Source organism: Molossus molossus, unplaced genomic scaffold (genome assembly GCF_014108415.1).
Source record: "Molossus molossus isolate mMolMol1 unplaced genomic scaffold, mMolMol1.p scaffold_m16_p_3, whole genome shotgun sequence".
Classification (NCBI taxonomy): Eukaryota; Metazoa; Chordata; class Mammalia; order Chiroptera; family Molossidae; genus Molossus; species Molossus molossus.
Genome location: NW_023425366.1, coordinates 27,854,295 through 27,872,811, shown reverse-complemented (window position 1 = coordinate 27,872,811; position 18,517 = coordinate 27,854,295). Strand labels below are relative to the sequence as shown.

The following is an 18,517-nucleotide window of genomic DNA, read 5'->3' as shown; positions in this document are numbered from 1 at the left end:
TCATAGAAGGACAGTACCACTGTCATCAGATCATGTCAAGGTTACAATCCATTAACATGATTTTTTACTGAGCTCAGGTCACGAGGTAAGTTGGTGGCTCATGGATAAGCATTCAGTCTCTACTAAGGTCCAGTAGCCAAAAGCTGTTTCTCAAAAGTAGAGTATTTTATCCAAAGAGGATGGCAGTACTTTTCTCCAAAATCCTATTTGCATTGTGATTAACTTACAGGTGCCTGTCAGTCTACAAACAGCAGCTGCAGGCGCCACTGCCACTTCAAGCGCTGCTAAATTTGCTCGATTATGTGGTCCAAGTGGCAGAGCAGCCTAGACCTGTTGTGCCTCTTCTTAAGTAGTAGGAGGGGCCAGATGGAACAACTTACCCCTTTCCTTGATACACCCCACACCACTGGACCCCTAGAAATTCCACTGAGTTAGAAAGCCCTTGAATTTTAGGGGATTTGTTTCCCATCCTCTAGTATGCAAATATCTTACCAATGTGTGTACAGTAATTGCTAATTTCTGTCTATCAGGACAAATCAGCACATCATGATCAGAGATCATGTAAGAGACTAGTGTGATGTTCTGTGGAAAGGGAAGAGGAAAGGGATGGAGATCCCTGCAAATTAAATTATGATGTAGGGCTGAAGACTTGCTCTGTCCTGTGTTTGGACAGTGAGAATGTATTGCTGGACTTGCCCGTTGAATTAAATTGCTCTGGCAGTCTTTTTCTACAAGCACAGAGGGAAAAAGCATTTTGCCAGATCAATAGCTATATACCAAGTACTGGGAAATGTGTCAATTTGCTCAAGCAATGAAACCACATCTGGAAAAGCAGTGCAACTGGAATCACCACAGAATCATATTTACAAAACCCCACTGTCATTATCCAAGATCCAGCTGTCTTCTGTACATGAGAAAGAGGTGAGCTGGAAAGGGGTGTGGTGTATTACAACCTCTAAAACTTTGCAGTCCTTGATGGTGGCGCTAATCTTTACAATTCCTCCAAGAATGTGGTATTGCTTTTGGTTTACTTTTTTTTTTAATCCTCACCAGAGGATATTTTTCCATTTATTTTCAGATAGAATGTGAGGGAGGGAGGGTGGGAGAAAGAGAGAGAGAAACATCAATGTGAGAGAGACACACCAGGGCCGGGGACTGAACTGCAACCCAGGTACAGGCCCTTGACCAGAATCAAAAGTGTGAGTCTTTGGTCCTCGGGCTAATGCTCTAACCACTGGACCAAACCAGGCAGAGATGGTTTACATTTTTATAGGTATAAACAGTTCTAGTGGCTTCCATTTAGCCTTTCCTACCATAACAGCCTTCACTTTATAGGTCAGGGAACCAATGTGGGGATTCTGCTAGTTACTGAACATCTATTTTAATCATGCATTCTAGAATTGGGAAAATAACCACAGGATGTGTTCAGAGACCCACTGGGCCTACTATGAGATGAACCTGAACTAAAACTCCATTGATCTCTTGACCTCCCCAAGTTCCCTACTCTGATACATAGAATGATGTTTTGGGTTTCCATGAATTAGTGTCATGTTAGAGCCATTGTCTACTAATCCCCCCAAAGCCTGATTATTTCCTTTCCCCCAGTGCACAGTGGCCCTAGTGGATGGTCATATGACCCTTTGGGGAAGGCTGGGGAATAGATTAATGATATATATTTTTGGCAGTGTAGCAGGGTACTTTCTCAAGAGGACTTCCCTCCCCTTCATTCAAAGAATTCTGGGTGTGTAAACTGGCTCAAGTCTGCAAACTACAAGTCAGACATTTCTGATTACTGCTTTAGTTCAGCTGTCAATTACAGTGAGCACACTCACCATGTTTTTGTCAATTAAGTACAACCCTTATTCCTGCCACGTTGGGATCCCTTCATTCCCACTGCCTTTAGGAATCCAAGTTTGATGGCAGCAGTTTCCACTTTAAGATATATCTGACTCCAGAGAAGAGCAATTGCATATTTCTTTAAGGATGCTGGGAATCCCCTCACAAATTTATTTCTCACAGTCATGGTGAAGGGTTATGTCTTCTGGCCCCTCCTGAGGTGGGTGAGGTATTACATGAAAAGTCTACTCTAATATTCCAATCTCCCTTTGACTTTGGTAGCTTCCTCTACAGTATCCTAGGCAATTCTGGCACTTCATTTAGTGTAGACACTGTTGGGTGGATGGAAGTTAAGTGATGAAAGGAGTTTTCACTCAGGTCCTTCTTATAGTGGGCCCAGTGTCCTCAAAGCCATCTTGTGGTTAACTTCCCAGTTTCACATCATACATGATAGGAAAAGGCAATCAATCAAACAGTTAAGCTTTTCTAACCCTTTGGGGTAAAATGTATCTAGAATATCTTACTGGGCCCATATCAATAAATGCAGCCTGGTAGTACTTTATAATCTTTCTTCTTGATCCCTGTATTAGATTCCTAGGGATGCTATAGCGAAGTACCATAAACTGAGTGACTTAAAACAACAGAAATTTATTCTCTCACAGATATCTGGAGGCTAGATATTTGAAATCAGTTGTCAGCAGGGCTACGCTTCTTCTAAAGGCCCTTTGGAATAAACTGTCCTTGCCTCTTCCTAGCTCCTACTGGCTCCTGGTATTTCTCAGCTTGTAGCTACATCACTCCAATCTCTGCTTCCGTCTTCACATGTCCTTATTCCTTCTGTGTCCATATATCTCTGCATCCTCTCTTATAAGGACACCAGTCATTAGATTTAGGGCCCTGTCTAATCCAGCATTACCTCATCTTAACTGATTAAATCTGCAAAGACCCTATTTCCCAAAAAGGTCCCATTGAGGCTCCAGGTAGACATGAATTTTGAGGGACACCATTCAACCCAATATAAACCCATACCTTTAATATCCATAAGATACCTAATATATTCTTTTAGTTTTGCTGATTTTTACAATTTAAAATTAAAGGGGAAAAAAAACAGAGTTCTTTTTCTTAAAATGCAAATATTCTTTCCATCCAGTTTCTCACTTTGGTGCCCTGTACCATTTAATCTCCCTACCCTGGTCTCCCAGTCTTGCCCTTTTCCAATCTTTTTTCTAACTGCAAACAAAGTGATCTTCCAAAACAGTCCTTCCTGTCCTTCATTGAGGATGAAGCACAGCTCCCTAATTAGCCTAAGGTGGCTTTTCATGATCTGGTTTACCGTATCCTTCCATGTTTCATCTTTTATTCAAATCCCCTGCTACCTATCTGTGTTGCCCCTGAACACTTGCAGGTTTCTCAACTGCCATGCCATCCCCTCCTTCTATACCCTGGTTCTGCACTTTTTTGTTTGATAATGCCCCTTGCACTCATGGCTGCGGCTCATCTTTAGAGGTTACTCCTCTATCCCCTCCCCAGAGGTGAAACGTTTCATCCTCTGGTCTTTGAAGTCTGTACATATTTTCCTTTTGCTCTTGTCCCTCTAAAATCAAACTTTCTATTTGAAAGAACACCGTCCAAGAACCACACTGATGCGTTTGCTGAACTGTCCAGTAGAAGAGGTTCGCTCTTCCCGCCCTCACGCAGGGGAGGGACTGTAACTCCCAGCCCTTGGACGACAAGCCCGACGCCCCATCGAAGGCCAAAGTCTTCCGAAGTCGGGGGCGGGTGGTGACGGAACTGTCACCCAGGGAAAGCCAGAAAGCCGCGATCACTCAATCTGCCCACATCCCTCTTTATAGTCGAGGAAATGCAGGTCGGCGCAGAGCAACACTCGGAAGCCCAGAGTGACACTGCAATGTGCCCAAATCTGTCAGCGCCTGTACACCTCGGGTCGGGCTTCCTCCTCCTCCTCACCGAGGACCTGTCCCGCTATGCGCCCGGTCCTTTCCCTCCTCTTACGCCCCGCGCTGCCTGCGACATCCACGACAAGGCCCACGACAAGGCCCACGACAAGGCCCACGACAAGGCCCACGACAAGGCCCACGACAAGGAGGGCTCACCACAAGCTCTGCAGCAAACTGACGGCTCGAGGGGGCGGAGCATGCGCCGTGCGTGGCCACGCCGCGTCTGGCGACTCCACGCCGGCAGCTCAGCCCGCGCAGGCGCATGCGCAGGCTCCGCGTTCCTGGACACCCTCTCGCCCTTTCCCCGCCCTCGCGGGCCGCGCCCCCTGGGTGAGGGTCAGAGGCCGCGGGGCGGGCGGCGGTGACGCGCCCGGAAGCGCTCTGTGCACCGTCGGAAGCCGGCGGGCAGTGGAGCGGCGGCGGCCACCGCCGGGCGCCCCAGCGGGAGGGGCTCCGGATCGCCGGAGGCGCTGACCCCTGCGGCGCCGCCGCCGTTGTCGGCGGCCTTATGAGTCGGGGGACCATGCCCCAGCCTGGAGCGTGGCCCGGCGGGAGCTGTGCTGAGAAGCTGGCGCGGGAGGCGGGGGCCGCGTCTCCGGGCCCCATCAGAGCCGCGGCGCGGGAGGGCGGGAAGGCGGAGGCCGGCGGGCAGTCTCTGGCCGCGTTGCGATGCCCGGCCGAGCAGTGAGTCGCGGGGCGCGGCGGGGGTGGGAGGGGGCACCGGCTCGGTCCGGTCGGGAAGGCTGGGCGTGGGGTGGGCTCGGGAGCAGCCGGCGGAGGGCCCTCGTACCCTGGGATCTAAATGAGGTAGTCGGGGCAGAGGAGTTTACGGACGCTTGGACCGCCGTCCGAGTGCAGATGGTTCTCCCGAGGGTTCCTTGTGGTTTTGGTCATCTAGTGCCTCCTCCCCCGATTTTTTGGCTACTGTATCTCCATAACTCTGAAGTTAAGGAACGCTCCAGAAACTTGGGAAACAAACCCGAGAAGCCTATTATAACTAACACCCAGTGGGTTTTCCCCTTCAACCTGGTAGGAAAATGGAGCCACGCGACATGTGTGTTCTTGAAGGCAAGTCCCCGCTTGATGAGCGTCCCACCTGTTGATGGACTGGACGGAGTCCGACCCAATTTAACGGCTTAAGCAGATATCCCCACTGCCCCTTTATTTTTAAATACGGAAGGCAGTGCGGGTTAGATCAATTCCTTGCAGAACTGTGAAGAAGGCGGCATAAATCGGAAGCGTTTATAGTTTCTGCAAGGGCGTGGGGGTGGGGGTGGAAGCAGAATATAAACTTGGAGGCTGAAACTTTTTCCACACTTGCCAATTTATAAGTACATGTAAATGCCTTTGAATTCCCAAATTGAGGAAAGCACCGAGATAGTTTGACAGATAGTGTAATTGGCTGTAAAGTTGAATTGTAAGATGTGTTTAAATGCTGTTTTTTAAAGTTTTGGATTTCCTAAAAATGGGTCTGCTGCAGGTCTCTTATGCAGATAGCATATTAAAATAACTGTCCTTTGCGTGGTTCTTTACCATGGACTATGATATTCTCATTTATTGAGCACCCTTTGGGATGTAATTATCCACACTTAATTCTTACTGGGAAGTATTTAGAGTAGGAAGTCTCAAACACCTGCCCCCAGGAGTGAGGCAGGTAACCTGAGTAAAGCTGGCCAGGTTGGTGTTCCTGGAGAGCTGGACCTGTCCCTGTTGGGGGTAGTCTGCTAAGTTTCAGCCTATTGTGGCTGGCTTTTCTATATTAAAAAAAAAAAAAATTTAGATATCTGACTTTTGTATGAAATGTCCTGATTTTTTAATAGAATTTTATTTTATATTGTAATTGAAACCACCAAGCGGGCCCACGACTTGTGGCTTCAATTTTGCTCCATAAGTTGGAGACCTACCTCAGAGTTTGCAATGGTAAAATAGGAGTGTCTTCTGCCTCTGCCCCTCCCCTCCATAGCCCATGTGGGTTTCTAACTGCTACTACTTCACTTCTGCCCCCACCTAATGGCCTCGGCCCTCAGATGCTGCGTCCAGCCTTGGCCTGAGCAGCTTCATGTCCCTTGGGTGATGCAGAAACTATGAATTGATTATGTTCTCTAAAGTATACATAGTTATTTGGCAACTATTCCTGCTGGCTGTGGTTTCCAAAGTCTGAGCACCTGGGGAAATGGGTCATGGTGTGGAAGGAGCACTCCTTCCTGATGTAAAGGTTTGGCGACCTCCTCTGTCTACTGTCAGTAGAATTATAGACAGCTGCAAGGAATCTAAAAAACCCAGCCTAAAGTTTGTTATTTTACACATTAGGAAACTGAGTTGCAGATGGCTAGATACAGTGTGACCAGGGAGACAGGCACTAGGTTTCAGGGCCAAGTTCCCTGATGCCTGGGTAGGAACCTCCTCCCATCTTTATCTGGCTTCCTCAGCAAAGCAGGTAGAGGGACATGATTTATGACAGCAAACTTCAGATTTTTGTTTCCTGGAATAGATGTTTCAGTTTGCAGTTTGTTTAGAGCTTAATCTATTTTTCCTCCTGCTTTTGTTGTCTTTGATTATCTTATTCCCCTTTAACTCTCATAAGAGAACAAGAGGGAGCAAGGGAAAGGAGGTAAAGATAACTAGTTGTCAACAGCTTCTGAAAACCACATCTTGTATTTTGAGCTTTCTTGCCTATTATATAGGCAATGAGACCATTCCTCTTTGCTCTGTGATCTTTTCTTAAGGGCTAGAGAAACTACTGTATCACATAAACTGCTTACTTTATAGTTTGCAATATAATATGTGCACATCAGTTCTTACATGATGAAATATGTAGCTTAATAGTTGGGCATAGATTTAAATAAATAGTGTAATGCCTGAATTGCAACCTAAAATGCTTTTTACTTTATTTTATTTTATTTTAAATATGTTGTTACTGATTTTAGAGAGTGGAAGGGAGAGGGAGAGAGAGAAACATCGATGAGCTGCCTCTTGCAGTCCCCCTATTGGGGATCGAGCCTGCAACCCTGGCATGTGTCCTAACTGGGAATCTAAGTGGTTACCTTTTGGGTGTATGGTATGACACTCAGTCAAATGAGCCACACTGGCCAGAGCCCTAAAATGCTTTTTAAACTATTTATTTTTGTCATTGCAGCCACGTTTGTTTTCACCCAAAGAATTGGGTTTGCCCTGCACAGGAATTGAGCGAAATATTTGTACCTGAATGTATGAAACCCCATAAACTATTTTGAGATACCCTGCAGTCATTTTTAATACATTCAGTAGATGGTAATTATGAATACAAACCATAGCCCAACTTTACAGTCATTAATCATTTGGGATGTGACTCTTGGAAGAGTGCAGTGATGTGTATGGGAAGGGAGGATCATTTCCCGGGCAGTACTGTGAGATACTGATTACTCTAGATCAGTGATTTTCAACTGGTGTGCTACAAGAATTTTTAAAACATATAATACCTGACTATTTAGTCAGGGGCACTGACCTCTTTTCCCTTAGATTGCCAAATAAATATTGCAACAGCCACCCTGGCTGTTGGTTGGAGCGTTACCCTATATACGTAGGTTTTGGGTTTGATCCCCAGTCAGGGCACATACGGAAGGCAACCTATCCATGTTCTCTCTCACATCGATGGTTCTCTCTCCCTTCCCCTTTCTCTAAAATCAAGAAGCATATCCTCGGGTGAGGATTTAAATAAAATGAAAACAGCCAACACAACAATAGCTGTTTGGTGTGAATGGATCAAAATGATACCTATTTTTTGTCAGATTGGCAAAAAATATATTTTTTTGGTGTGCCACAGAATTTTAATAATTATTTTATTTGTGCTGTGAGATGAAAAAGGTTGAAAATTGCTGCTTTAGACTAAGCTCGCTGCATTTTACAAGGGAGAGGTGTAGTGGGGAAGCATGACATAAACACCACATGGACAAGCTACTTTCTAAATCTTTTCCCCTTCATCTCCTTCCTTCCTTCTTTCTTTTCCTTTTTAACTCATTTGAGAGCTGTGGTTGACTGGCATCCCTGTACCCTCCCCTCCAAGCAAGCCCTGAGGGTGGATCATAAGATGACTTAGGGTCCCATTTAAAGACCTCTTCGGCCAGATCAGATTCAGTTGACTTTTTTTTTTTTTTAAATCCTCACCTGAGGATACTTTTTTCCATTTTTATCTTCAGAGAGAGTGGAAGAGAGAGAGAAACATCAATGTGAGAGAGACACATCAGTTGGTTGCCTCCTGCACTGCTCTGACCAGGGCCAGGGACTGAACTGCAACCGAGGTATGTGTCCTTGATCAGAATTGAACTTGCCACACTGGTCCACAGGCCAGTGCTCTGTCACTGAGCCAAGCTGGCCAGGCTCAGTTGACTTTTTTTTGACACTTCCTCATTACTTGTATCAGCAAGTCTCATGCTCTATCCCCTGCTCACCCCACTCCTACATTTGAAACTTAAGCTGTATCCACTTCTTGCCCTTAGCTAATCCATACTATAGCCCTTGCGGGCCAAGCCAGACATGCTTAGGGAATTGAGAAGCAAGACTGCTCTATGGCTTTTCTTTGTCTGCTTGCCTGATGGTGGGACAGGGTTTGAATCTGAGGTCTGCCGACTGGCTGTGGGTGTGTGGGCGGAGCATGTCTGTGAACTCCTCTGAAATTGAAGGCCAAATTTTATGTCTTTATGTTTTTCCGGGCTGAGGTTCTGATGAAAGCTATGGCTTCTCAGAAGGTCTGTGAACAACAAATTGTTAAACCATTGTTCTTGGTTGTTGCTAAATGTTGTGCCAATGTGTTTCCCCAACCACCTCACACCTCATGAACTCCAAGGGGATATGTTGATGGGGTAACAGCTGCTCCCTCTCGCCCCTTCCCCACCTGAATGTAGAGCCTGATTCAGGGTTTAGAGCTTGAATTTCTCTGAGAATCAAACCTCATTGTTGAGGATTCTGGGTTGTCCCCATATACCTCTGGAAATGACATGGAGTAGCATGAGCCAGTCATGGAAAGTCCAGTTTCAGAAGTGAGGTGGAATTTTGGCCTGGGTGCTGGTACTTTCCTGCATTTGGTATGTTGTTTACCCATCTCTACAACTGGTAAGCAGTAGAGAAAGGCTGGGTTGAGTGGTCTTTGCTTTTCCTGTGTGGGAAGGTACATTGGTATCACAGTGGTTGACACTGTCTTACCAACACTGCCTGGGCCATTAGTCTCCTACGACAGACCAAGTTAAGCATGAACTGCGGTATTCAAGTTCAGAGAGCTGAACAAACTCATATTCAGTTTAGCTTTTTTTAGACAAGGGGAAGTTGGTATAAGTGTTCATAAGGGTGAGTGATTCAAATGCTGTCTTGTTAGCTTTGTATATATGTCAGCATAGATTTTTTTCATATTACATCTTTACTTGTATCAGAAATTGAAAAATTGGCTTCACAGAAATGTCTGCTGCTTCACTGGGTTTTTAGCTTATAGCTTTTGTTCTTAGGAATGGTATAATTTTGTTTATGTGTAGTTTAAAAATTTTATTATTATGCACGTCATTGAACAGAGCAAGAGGAAGGTTATAATTAAGAATGCAATATCATGTAACTTACCCAATGGTGTATATTGCCTTAATATTAAGAATGAAATGTGTGCATGGCTGGTGTGGTTCAGTGGTTGAGCGTGGACCCATGCACCAAGAGGTCGCCAGTTTGATTCCTGGTCAGGGCACGTGCCCAGGTTGTGGGCCTGATCCCCAGTGGGGGGCATGCAGGAGGCAGCCAGTGGATGGTCTCTCTCATTGATGTTTCTCTCTCTCTCTCTCTCCCTCTCCCTTCTTCTCTCTAAAACAAATAAATAAAAATAAAAAATAAAACGTAAAGTGGATACTTTCCTTTAAAAAAAAAAAGAATAAAATGTGTTACCTCTAGTTTAAGAGAAAATGGGAGCTTGAATATATACACTTTAAAATAACATTATGGTACTAAACTAAAATTTTTTTAAGGAAGAATTGCTAACATTTTGGTTTAAAAAATTTTTTTATCCTCACCTGAGGACATTTTTGCATTTATCTTCAGATAGAGTGGGAGGGAGAGAGAGAGAAACATTGACGTGAGAGAGACCCATCAACTGGTTGCCACCCACACGGCCCCAACCGGGGCCAGGGACAAATTACAACCAAGGCATGTGCTCTTAGCGGGAACCGGACCTGGGACTCTCAGGTCCACGGGCTGGCACTCTAACCGCTGAGCCACAGTGGCTAGGGCTTTGGTTTTAAAATCTCACTCAACTATATAATTGAGTGTTACTCTCAAGCCACGATCCCCAAGAAATCAAATCACATTTATAATTCTGTCTTACTTTTCTGGGTGTCTGTGTGTTTTCTAGAAGGAAACTTTGCTGTGATGATCATTTAAGTCTGTGGGCTTTAGTGGCCGCTGTTGTGCCAAATGGTGGATATTCCCCACCCCCGCTCCAACTTGGCAGTTATAAAATTTCTGAAACTGCAATATTTTATCTTATTTACTATCCCTTTCCTATCATTGTTTTCACTGTTTTCCTTTCCCATAATAGAAATTCAAACCTAGCTATTTCAGATTTACAGCTTTATATAATTTTATTTTGTTATTTTCACCTTTAATATTTTGATACTTAAAGTTAAAGCAAAAGTTTATTGAGTGAAGCATTTTCTTAAATAAAATTAGTTTTTCTTGCTCTCACACAACAACTCTAGTTGGTTGACCTTATGTTGAATAAATATCTCATTTTAGCCATTAAATGTCTTTTTTGACCTTTATTGCTTAAACTTAAAACTTATTTGTTCTCCAAGGAAATACAGCTTTAGGATAATTTTTAAGGTGGCTTTAAAGGCCATATTACAATTTCCTTTGTGGCCTTGGAAAGCTAGCAAATGTCCTTGATGGAAGTTAGTAAACATTTGTGCACAAGATGTGAATGAAATCTAGTTGTGGCTAATGTAATTTGAAGGTACTCGGGGCCCCATTTATCAATTTCTGCTTTGCTGCTTTTGTATATCATGAAACACTCCTTTTTTATTTCCAATAATCTTGCTTTCTGTTTCTGCCTTCCCTTTGACTTCTTTCCGTTCCTCTCCTGTTGGCCTTTGTGGGAATTTGTAATTGTGGCTATACTGAGAAACGTTTGCTCAGAGAACCCCATCTGGGCACTGGTGCTTCGATTGCGCTTTGGTTATTTTGTAGATTGAAAAAGAAGAGGAGAAATTAGAGCCCAGTGTGCACGCAGCATAGCCACACAGTTTGCTGAGGCAGAATGTGAAAAAAGGACAAATAGGTTCCTGGTCTGTGAGAAGTAAGAACTGGAAGAGGAACCATGTAGATCAGCGATTTTCAACTGGTGTGCTGCAGGAAGTTTAGAATATGCAATACCTGACTGTTTAGTCAGGGGCACTGACCTCTTTTCCCTTAAATTGTCAAATAAAAATAACAGCCACCATAACAGTAGCCATCTGGTGTGAATGAATTAAAATGATACCTTTTTTTTTTTTTGGTCAGATTGGCCAAAAAAAAATATTTTTTGGTGTGCTGCAGAATTTTAGCCATTACTTTATGTTTGTCACGAGATGGAAAAGGTAGAAAATCGCTGCTGTATATCATATAGATCTTGTCCAGTCTTCTCATTGTGAAGATAAGAAAACCGAGGCCAAGGTTAGGGAAGTGCTTGCCCAAAGATATGCTACTGATAATATTTTGAAAATGATTCACTTGAATGCCTGTTTCATAGGATCAGAATTTTTCATATTTGATAAAGCTAGGAAGGTGGGAGAAAGATATTAAATTAACAAAAGAAGAACTAACACATTTAGTCACTTTTTATTTTAGGTGTTTGATGTATAGTCTGTGGGAATCTGGTTTCTGTGTGCTTTGAACTCTGGCACGGACTCCATGGGTGACATCACACCTTTTGCTTGAAATCTGACAAGCCAGAGTACATGGAAAGTACCTTTTCCCTAAAATGGCCCCTCAACCCCAGAACATTAAAAAAATAGGCACACACGCACACCATCACCTTCATTTTAGAAAAAAGGGATTAGAAATGATCATTGGCCCTGGCTGGTTTGGCTCAGTGGTAGAGCATTGGCCCACGAACCAATGAGTCCTGGGTTCGAATCCAACCAAGGGCACGTACTTCGGTCATGGTTCATCCCTGGTCGTGTGGGAGGCAACCAGTTGATGTGTTCCTTTCACGTCGATGTTTCTCTCTCCCTGTCTCTCTTCTTGAAGATAAATAGAAAGATATCCTCTGGTAAGGATTAAAAAAAAGAGAGAAATGATCTTTGGGCAAATTGTTTATTAATACTTTGCAGCAATGGATATAGTATGAGAATTCATAGGAATAGCTAGCTAGCTTTTGAGTGCTGAGTGTTTTATGTGTCTCTTCTTACAACAATCTTTTGAGGTGGGTACTTTTACTGTCCTTTGCAGTGGTTAAATTTAGGCACTGAGAGGTGTAGTTACCTTAGTTCCATGGTCATATGACTAATAAGGGCTGCAGTGAGGAGTGGTTAAACCCTGACCTAACTCTGGGTTCCCTCTCCATCCTACAGCTGGGTCACCACATAGCATGTGTCCTGACATGTTAGACCATGTACCTGTCAGGCAGAAGGAATAGGTAGAGCCAGTCACAGGTGTGAAAGTGCAAGGCTGTGATACCTTGGGCTGGTGTGGGTGTGTATAGGCAAATCATGGAATACTGGCTAGACTGGTGGGTTAGGTTCAGATTTTAGACTTTCCTGCTTATTTGGGAGCCATTGAATGGTTTCAGTGGGGTAGGGAGAGGAGAGGTAGGTATGTTAGATTTGCCACCGCTCTCAGCACACCCTGTTCATCTGTCTCTTTCTCCCCTCATCCTTTCCTCTTCCCCCCAGCTGTACCAGGCCATGGACAAGAAGTGGGGGAAACTAAGGGAATTGGGGATGGAAGTATTTCAATTCACTTAATTCCTTATTGTTTATTGACCTAATTAAATTCCTGTTTCCTGTGTTCCATTGTGCTTGGAGCATCCTATCTTGTTGAAGATGGGGGTGTGCTGTCATCAGGAGGGAGTATAGGAAATTGAGGGTCTGATTACTTCTTGTATGTATATCAGCTAGTTTCCTTGTTTTCAGCTCTGAGTGTCTCCTATGCCTTGTGAATACTTGGCACCTCCAATTCCCAAGCCTTTCTGGGGTTCTGTAGGGTTTACTGGTCTTCCCTTCAGCAGATGCCCTTCCATAGGCTGCGAGGCTCTGTCCTCCATCATTTATTACTCCTTCATCCACTTTTGGAGTTTCACATGTCTTGTGGTTTCAGCAGAGGTAGTGTTTCTGTTTCCCATCATTGTGTTGTGGTGCATGTTGAGGGGGAGAGAAGGCATCCTAAAACCAGAAGTCCCGTTCTTCCTTGTCTAGCACCCGGTGGAGTTTTCTCCCTTTCTGGTACTTAGTAGGTTCTTGTTAGTTCACTAAGTGAGACTAGAGACTCTTTAGGAAGCTGTTATATAAGTACAAAGTCAGTCGCAATGGCAGCAGTAGGAGTATGTCAGACAGTTGGGATATCTCAATGGACATGGGGCTGTTTGCTTGAATGTGAAGGTCAGGGAGCAGGGGAGCCCTGAGGTATTTTTTTTTTTAGCTTTGGGGACTTGTAGTAATTGATACTTGCCTATTGCTTTTAGAGTAGCTATTGTAAAGTTTGCTTGTGACATTAAAGTGGTTCGTTACCCTACATTCCTATAGAAACACTTTTAATAGCACTGTATCTGTTCTTGGAACTTCATAGAATCTGACAGTGCTTCATTGATAAGACACATGCTGAGATGCTTACATGTATAGATGAGGCATTAATAGACATTACAATTAAAATGGCCTCAGAGCCAGATAGCAAATGGAGTAATGTAAAATGTCTCATTTAAAGTAAGAAACCCGCCCTGGCTGGTTTGGCTCAGGGTTAGAGTGTCGGCCATGGACCAGAGAGTCCCGGGTTCAGTTCCTGCTAAGGGAACGGACCTCGGTTGCAGTTTGTCCCCGGCCCTGGTTGGGGTCCTATTGGTGGCAACCAGTTGATGTGTCTCTCTCATGTCGATGTTTCTCTCTCTCTTTCTCCCTCTCTCCCTCCCGCTCTATCTGAAGATAAATGCAAAAATGTCCTCGGGTGAGGATAGAATAATAATAATAATAAAGTAAGAAACCCTGGCCAATTTGACTCAGCGGTTAGAGCATCAGTTCGTGTACCTTAATGGGTCAGTTCCAGGTCCAGGGCATGTTACCTCGATTGTAGGTTCCCAGGTGGGGTCGTGCAAATGGCAACCAATTGACGTCTCTCTCACATCGATGTTTTGTTCTCTCTCTCTCTGTCTCTCCCTCCCTCCCTTCCACTGTCTCTAAAAAAAATCAATGGAAAAATATCCTCAGGTGAGGAATAACTAAATAAATAAGTAATTAAATAAAGAAACTCTGAAGTGAAATGATAGAAAAATGAGCATCTAAGCTGAAAGACCCATATTTTATCATATTGTTATTATGTAATATTAAAAAAATTAAATGTTTTACCAATTTTTTAAGCATCTGCATTTGTGATAAGAGGGAAAATGTCAGTGCAACAAAGTTTTGAAATGTCTCATTTGGTGTGATTTTAGCGAAGAGGACATGTATCGTGCTGCGGATGAAATAGAAAAGGAGAAGGAGTTACTTATACATGAAAGAGGCTTATCAGGTATGTTTGGAATTGTTTTATTTATAGAGTTCTTACTGTTTATAGTAGGAAATGCTGTTAAATCAGTATATCCCTTTTCATAAAATATTAAGATGTACTTTTTAGGAAATATGCATATGGTCTTAGCTGTGTGTGATTACTCATTTTGCTGAAGTCTGTTTGGTGAGTACTGTTTCCTGAGGTTTTAACATTTTAATGAAAGTATTCTCCGTGTTTTTTACATTCATGTCATTTTGCACCTGTGAGGGTTTGTTGACTCTCTTGACACCACTCCCTCTCAGTTCTTGATTTCCTTACATTCTTGGAGGGAGAATGTGGATTTGCACTGCAGTTTTCATTTCAAATAGAAGGACTAATAGAGAAATGTGTCTTTGCATCAGATGGTCACGTGAATTTGATGGACTTGTAAGAGAGGTCATGGGATCGGTAGCACTAATTCTCTCATCGTTTCATGATTTTGTGTCCATGTTTTTGCTCAGTCATACCTGCTCTTCTCACCCCAGTCAGAGTCCTTTGACATATCATTGCTGCTAGGGCGAGGCATTACATCCTGGCTTCCTCCACTGTGGGCAAGGCTGACAGGGCAGTGTACGAAGTACCTCCTTACGTCTCTGGCTAGTCTTGTGCAGGAGCCAAGTGGGGATGCTCCAATTTGGGGATGTACCATAGATGAGGCACACGTGGTATTTTCTCTTTTATTACCTGTGTAATGTGTGTGTTCTACTGGTTTGTTTTGAGAACTAGCTTCTGTTTACTTTATGGTTAACAAAAGTATTACCATATGTGTAATTAGGAAGAAGTGATACAAAGTGGGGTTTTGTTGATAATTTTCAAGTCTTCCTCAACAAGGAATTGGTGGAATTCCTCACTAGTGGCCATAGGAGATGTTCTTTGTAGTGGTCCAGTCATTTGTGTTCCTGGGCCACACTGTTCTGATTCTCCATAAAATTGCAGAGGATGCTTGGTTTCTACTGCCGCAGTTGCACAAAATTCACTTCTGATGCAGAGTCCTTATTAGTTATATTCCTGAGGAGGAAGTGCTTCTTTGACTAGTGTGTATTTCTGCTACATTTGCAGAGACCTCTCACTTTCTGTCATTCTGAAGGCTCTGTTATGATTCTTTTCTGTCCACCAACTATAGCCCTGTGCAGGTGGTTTAGCTTTCAGTGGGCTTTGCCACTTCCATTTTAGTCTAAGATTAAAATGAACCCCTTTATATTCTTTCTTGCATGTCAGCCCTCTGGGTTTATTCATTGCCTTTCTGAAATAACATCCTTTTGTAGTGCCTCTGTAAGGGTCTGTTGGTGGGAAGCTCTGTGTGTTTGAAAATTTTTTTAATTTCACTTTCTTTCTTGAATAACTCCAGATGAATAGTTGTTTTCTCTAATCTTTTTGAAGATTTTATTGTGTTGTCTTCTGGTTTCTCTTGTAGTTTAAACACTGTGGTCAGTCTAATCCTTGATAGATTGTGTGCTTTTTTTCTTCTCTTTGTCTTAGGTGTTTCTCCTTGATAACTCGTAAGCGTGGATTTTTTTTTTTAAACATATTGCTTGAGAATTTTTTTCTGTTTCCCTCCCTGGGCACCTGTTTTAATCAATTCATGAGAATTCTCAGCCATTATTTTTATGTATATTGCCTTTTTCCACTTCTCTGTATTTACTCTTTCCAGAACTCTAATTAGATATTGCCAGCCTTCATTCAGTCAAAGCTCCCAGTTACACATGCTTTCATATATATTTCTTATCTTGTAGCCTCTGTTGCATTCTGGACAGTTGATTCAGATCTGTTTTTTTTTTTTCTTTCTTTTTTGGAGTTCTGTTTTTCTCCCCAAAATTTGCCTGGTCGTTTTTGATAGTTTATTGTTCTTTGCTCATATTTTCTATTTATTTCTTTATTTAAGCATTTGAAACATACCCTTGTAGGTCTAATCATTCCATTTTCTGAAAATCCTGGTAGGTCTAATTATGCCAGTTGATATTTTTGCTTATTTCTTGTTTCTTCAAAGTTTGAATTGTAAGCTTGACTCTTGCGTATCTGTGTAGAGTTTGTCCAACTTGGCTTGAGTATGAGAAAATTTGGCCTTGTTTCTGTCAGGCACCCAGGGTGTCACGTCTCTTGAATTATCTGAATTTCTAGATTTGTGTTTCCAGGGTCTTGTGGCTAGTCTGAATTCATGCCCTGTCCCTGTAAGAGCTGGCCTGTGGTTATGAACTCTCAGGGGAGATTTCCTCTTCACCACGTCAGAGCCCAGGTCAAGACAAAGTTCTCTTTTTTTATTTCTTTATTGATTTTAGAGAGAGAGGAAGGGAGAGGAGGAAATAGAAACATTGATGAGAGAGAGAACATTGATTGGCCGCCTCCTGCATGCCACCCACAGGGGATTTGGCCCACAACCCTGTGCCCTTACTGGGAATCGAACTGATGACCTCTTGGTGCATGGGTCGATGCTCAACCACTGAGCCACACCAGCCAGGCAATCCAGAGTTTCCTTAACTTCTCTCTTTGTTAGTGAAAAGATCTCTTTCACCTTCTCCAGGGGTCAACATACTCTGGCTATCTAGCCAAATTTGACGTGTCACCTGGTTTTGTACATAAAGTTTTATGAGAACTTCTTGGTTTACATATTGTTCATGGTGGCTTTCATGCATGGTAAAGTTGAGTAGTTGTGACAGAACTTGATGGCCCCCAAAACCTGTTATTTACTGTCTGGCTCACTATAGAAAAGGTGTGTGATTCTTGCCCTTTCCCCCATAATTTGCCTGGTCTTTTTTGATAGTTAATGGTTGAGTCTCCGCTTTCTAGTGGGGTTCATCTTTAACTTCTCATCTTCCAAGGGTCTGATTCTTGTCTTTGTCACCACATGGTGGTTAAGGACCAGACCTTTTGTTTATTTTATATCCTGGTTACCATCTTTTTTTCAGCCTCCCCCTTTTTCCCATTAGAAATATTCTTCCCTGATAGAGTCAGTGTATTTAGCAATTAAACAGAGAAAGGAGCTGTTGTATATTCTGCGCTGCTTGAGGTCAGGCACTGCCTCTGTACTTCTAGCCCCTGGCCTAGAGGATGGCATTCAGTGGCTGTTGGAACCCTCCTCTCAAAAAACAGCAGGAGGATGGGAATTAAAGTACCATTTTGATGCTATCAGCTATGCAAGAACCCCATTTCCTCACTTTCACTGCCTCATGCGTGCATCTGACTCAGCACAAGATTGTGGCTGGTGGCTGGCTTCTTGACCAGGTGAGGCCCCCTGCCCACTCCTCTCAGTCCTGAGGTGGTGGGCCTGGCCTGCCCGCCCTGCCCAGGGACTGGGTATCATCTTGGCACGGACAGGAATAAGGACTGCAATTGAGAACAGGAAGGCTGGACTTCCTTTTTTTTTTTTTAATCCTCACCCGAGGACATTTTTCCATTTTTTGTTCAGATAGAGCAGGAGGGAGAGAGAGGAAGAGAGAGAGAGAGAAACATCGACATGAAGGGACACATCGAGTGGCTGCCACCCGCACGACCAACCAGGGCCGGGGACTAACTGCAACCGAGGTACATGCCCTTAGTGGAAACCGAACCCGGGTCTCTCAGGACCGCAGGTCGACGCTCCAACCACTGAGCCAAACCGGCCAGGGCAGGACTTCCTTTTTTTTAAATCCTCACCCGAGGACATTTTTGCATTTACCTTCAGATAGAGCAGGAGGGAGAGAGGGACAAAGAGAGAGAGAGAGAAACATCGATGTGAGAGAGACACATCGAGTGGTTGCCACCCACATAACCCCAACTGGGGCTGGGGACAAACTGCAACCGAGGTACATCCCCTTAGCGGGAACCAAACCCGGGACTCTCTGGTCCACAGGCCGACGCTCTAACCACTGAGCCAAACCAGCCAAGGCAAGCCTGGACTTTCTTTCTGTGAGGCCCCTCCTGAGCAGGAAGGTACTCTGCCTGGTGTGAGAACATGGCCCAGTAAATGTCCTCGACTCTGGAGATCAGCAGTTCCTCGTGGTTTGTGGGGAGGTGAGTAGAAAGGCAGA

The 18,517-nt window shown here is 43.8% G+C and overlaps 1 protein-coding gene across 2 annotated transcripts in view; it reads left to right on the top strand.

The window, feature by feature from the left end:
• Positions 1 to 4,282: 4,282 nt before the first annotated feature.
• Positions 4,283 to 18,517, top strand: part of OTULIN (OTU deubiquitinase with linear linkage specificity) — a 33,257-nt gene continuing 19,022 nt past the window's right edge. The window contains exons 1-2 of one of the 2 annotated variants that reach the window (XM_036279614.1): positions 4,283 to 4,478; positions 14,419 to 14,495. In XM_036279614.1, the coding sequence (XP_036135507.1) occupies positions 4,303 to 4,478; positions 14,419 to 14,495 (253 nt within the window). In that variant the 5' untranslated portion in view covers positions 4,283 to 4,302. The remainder of the gene's footprint in view (positions 4,479 to 14,418; positions 14,496 to 18,517) is intronic. The other variant, XM_036279613.1, reaches the window with a different exon arrangement.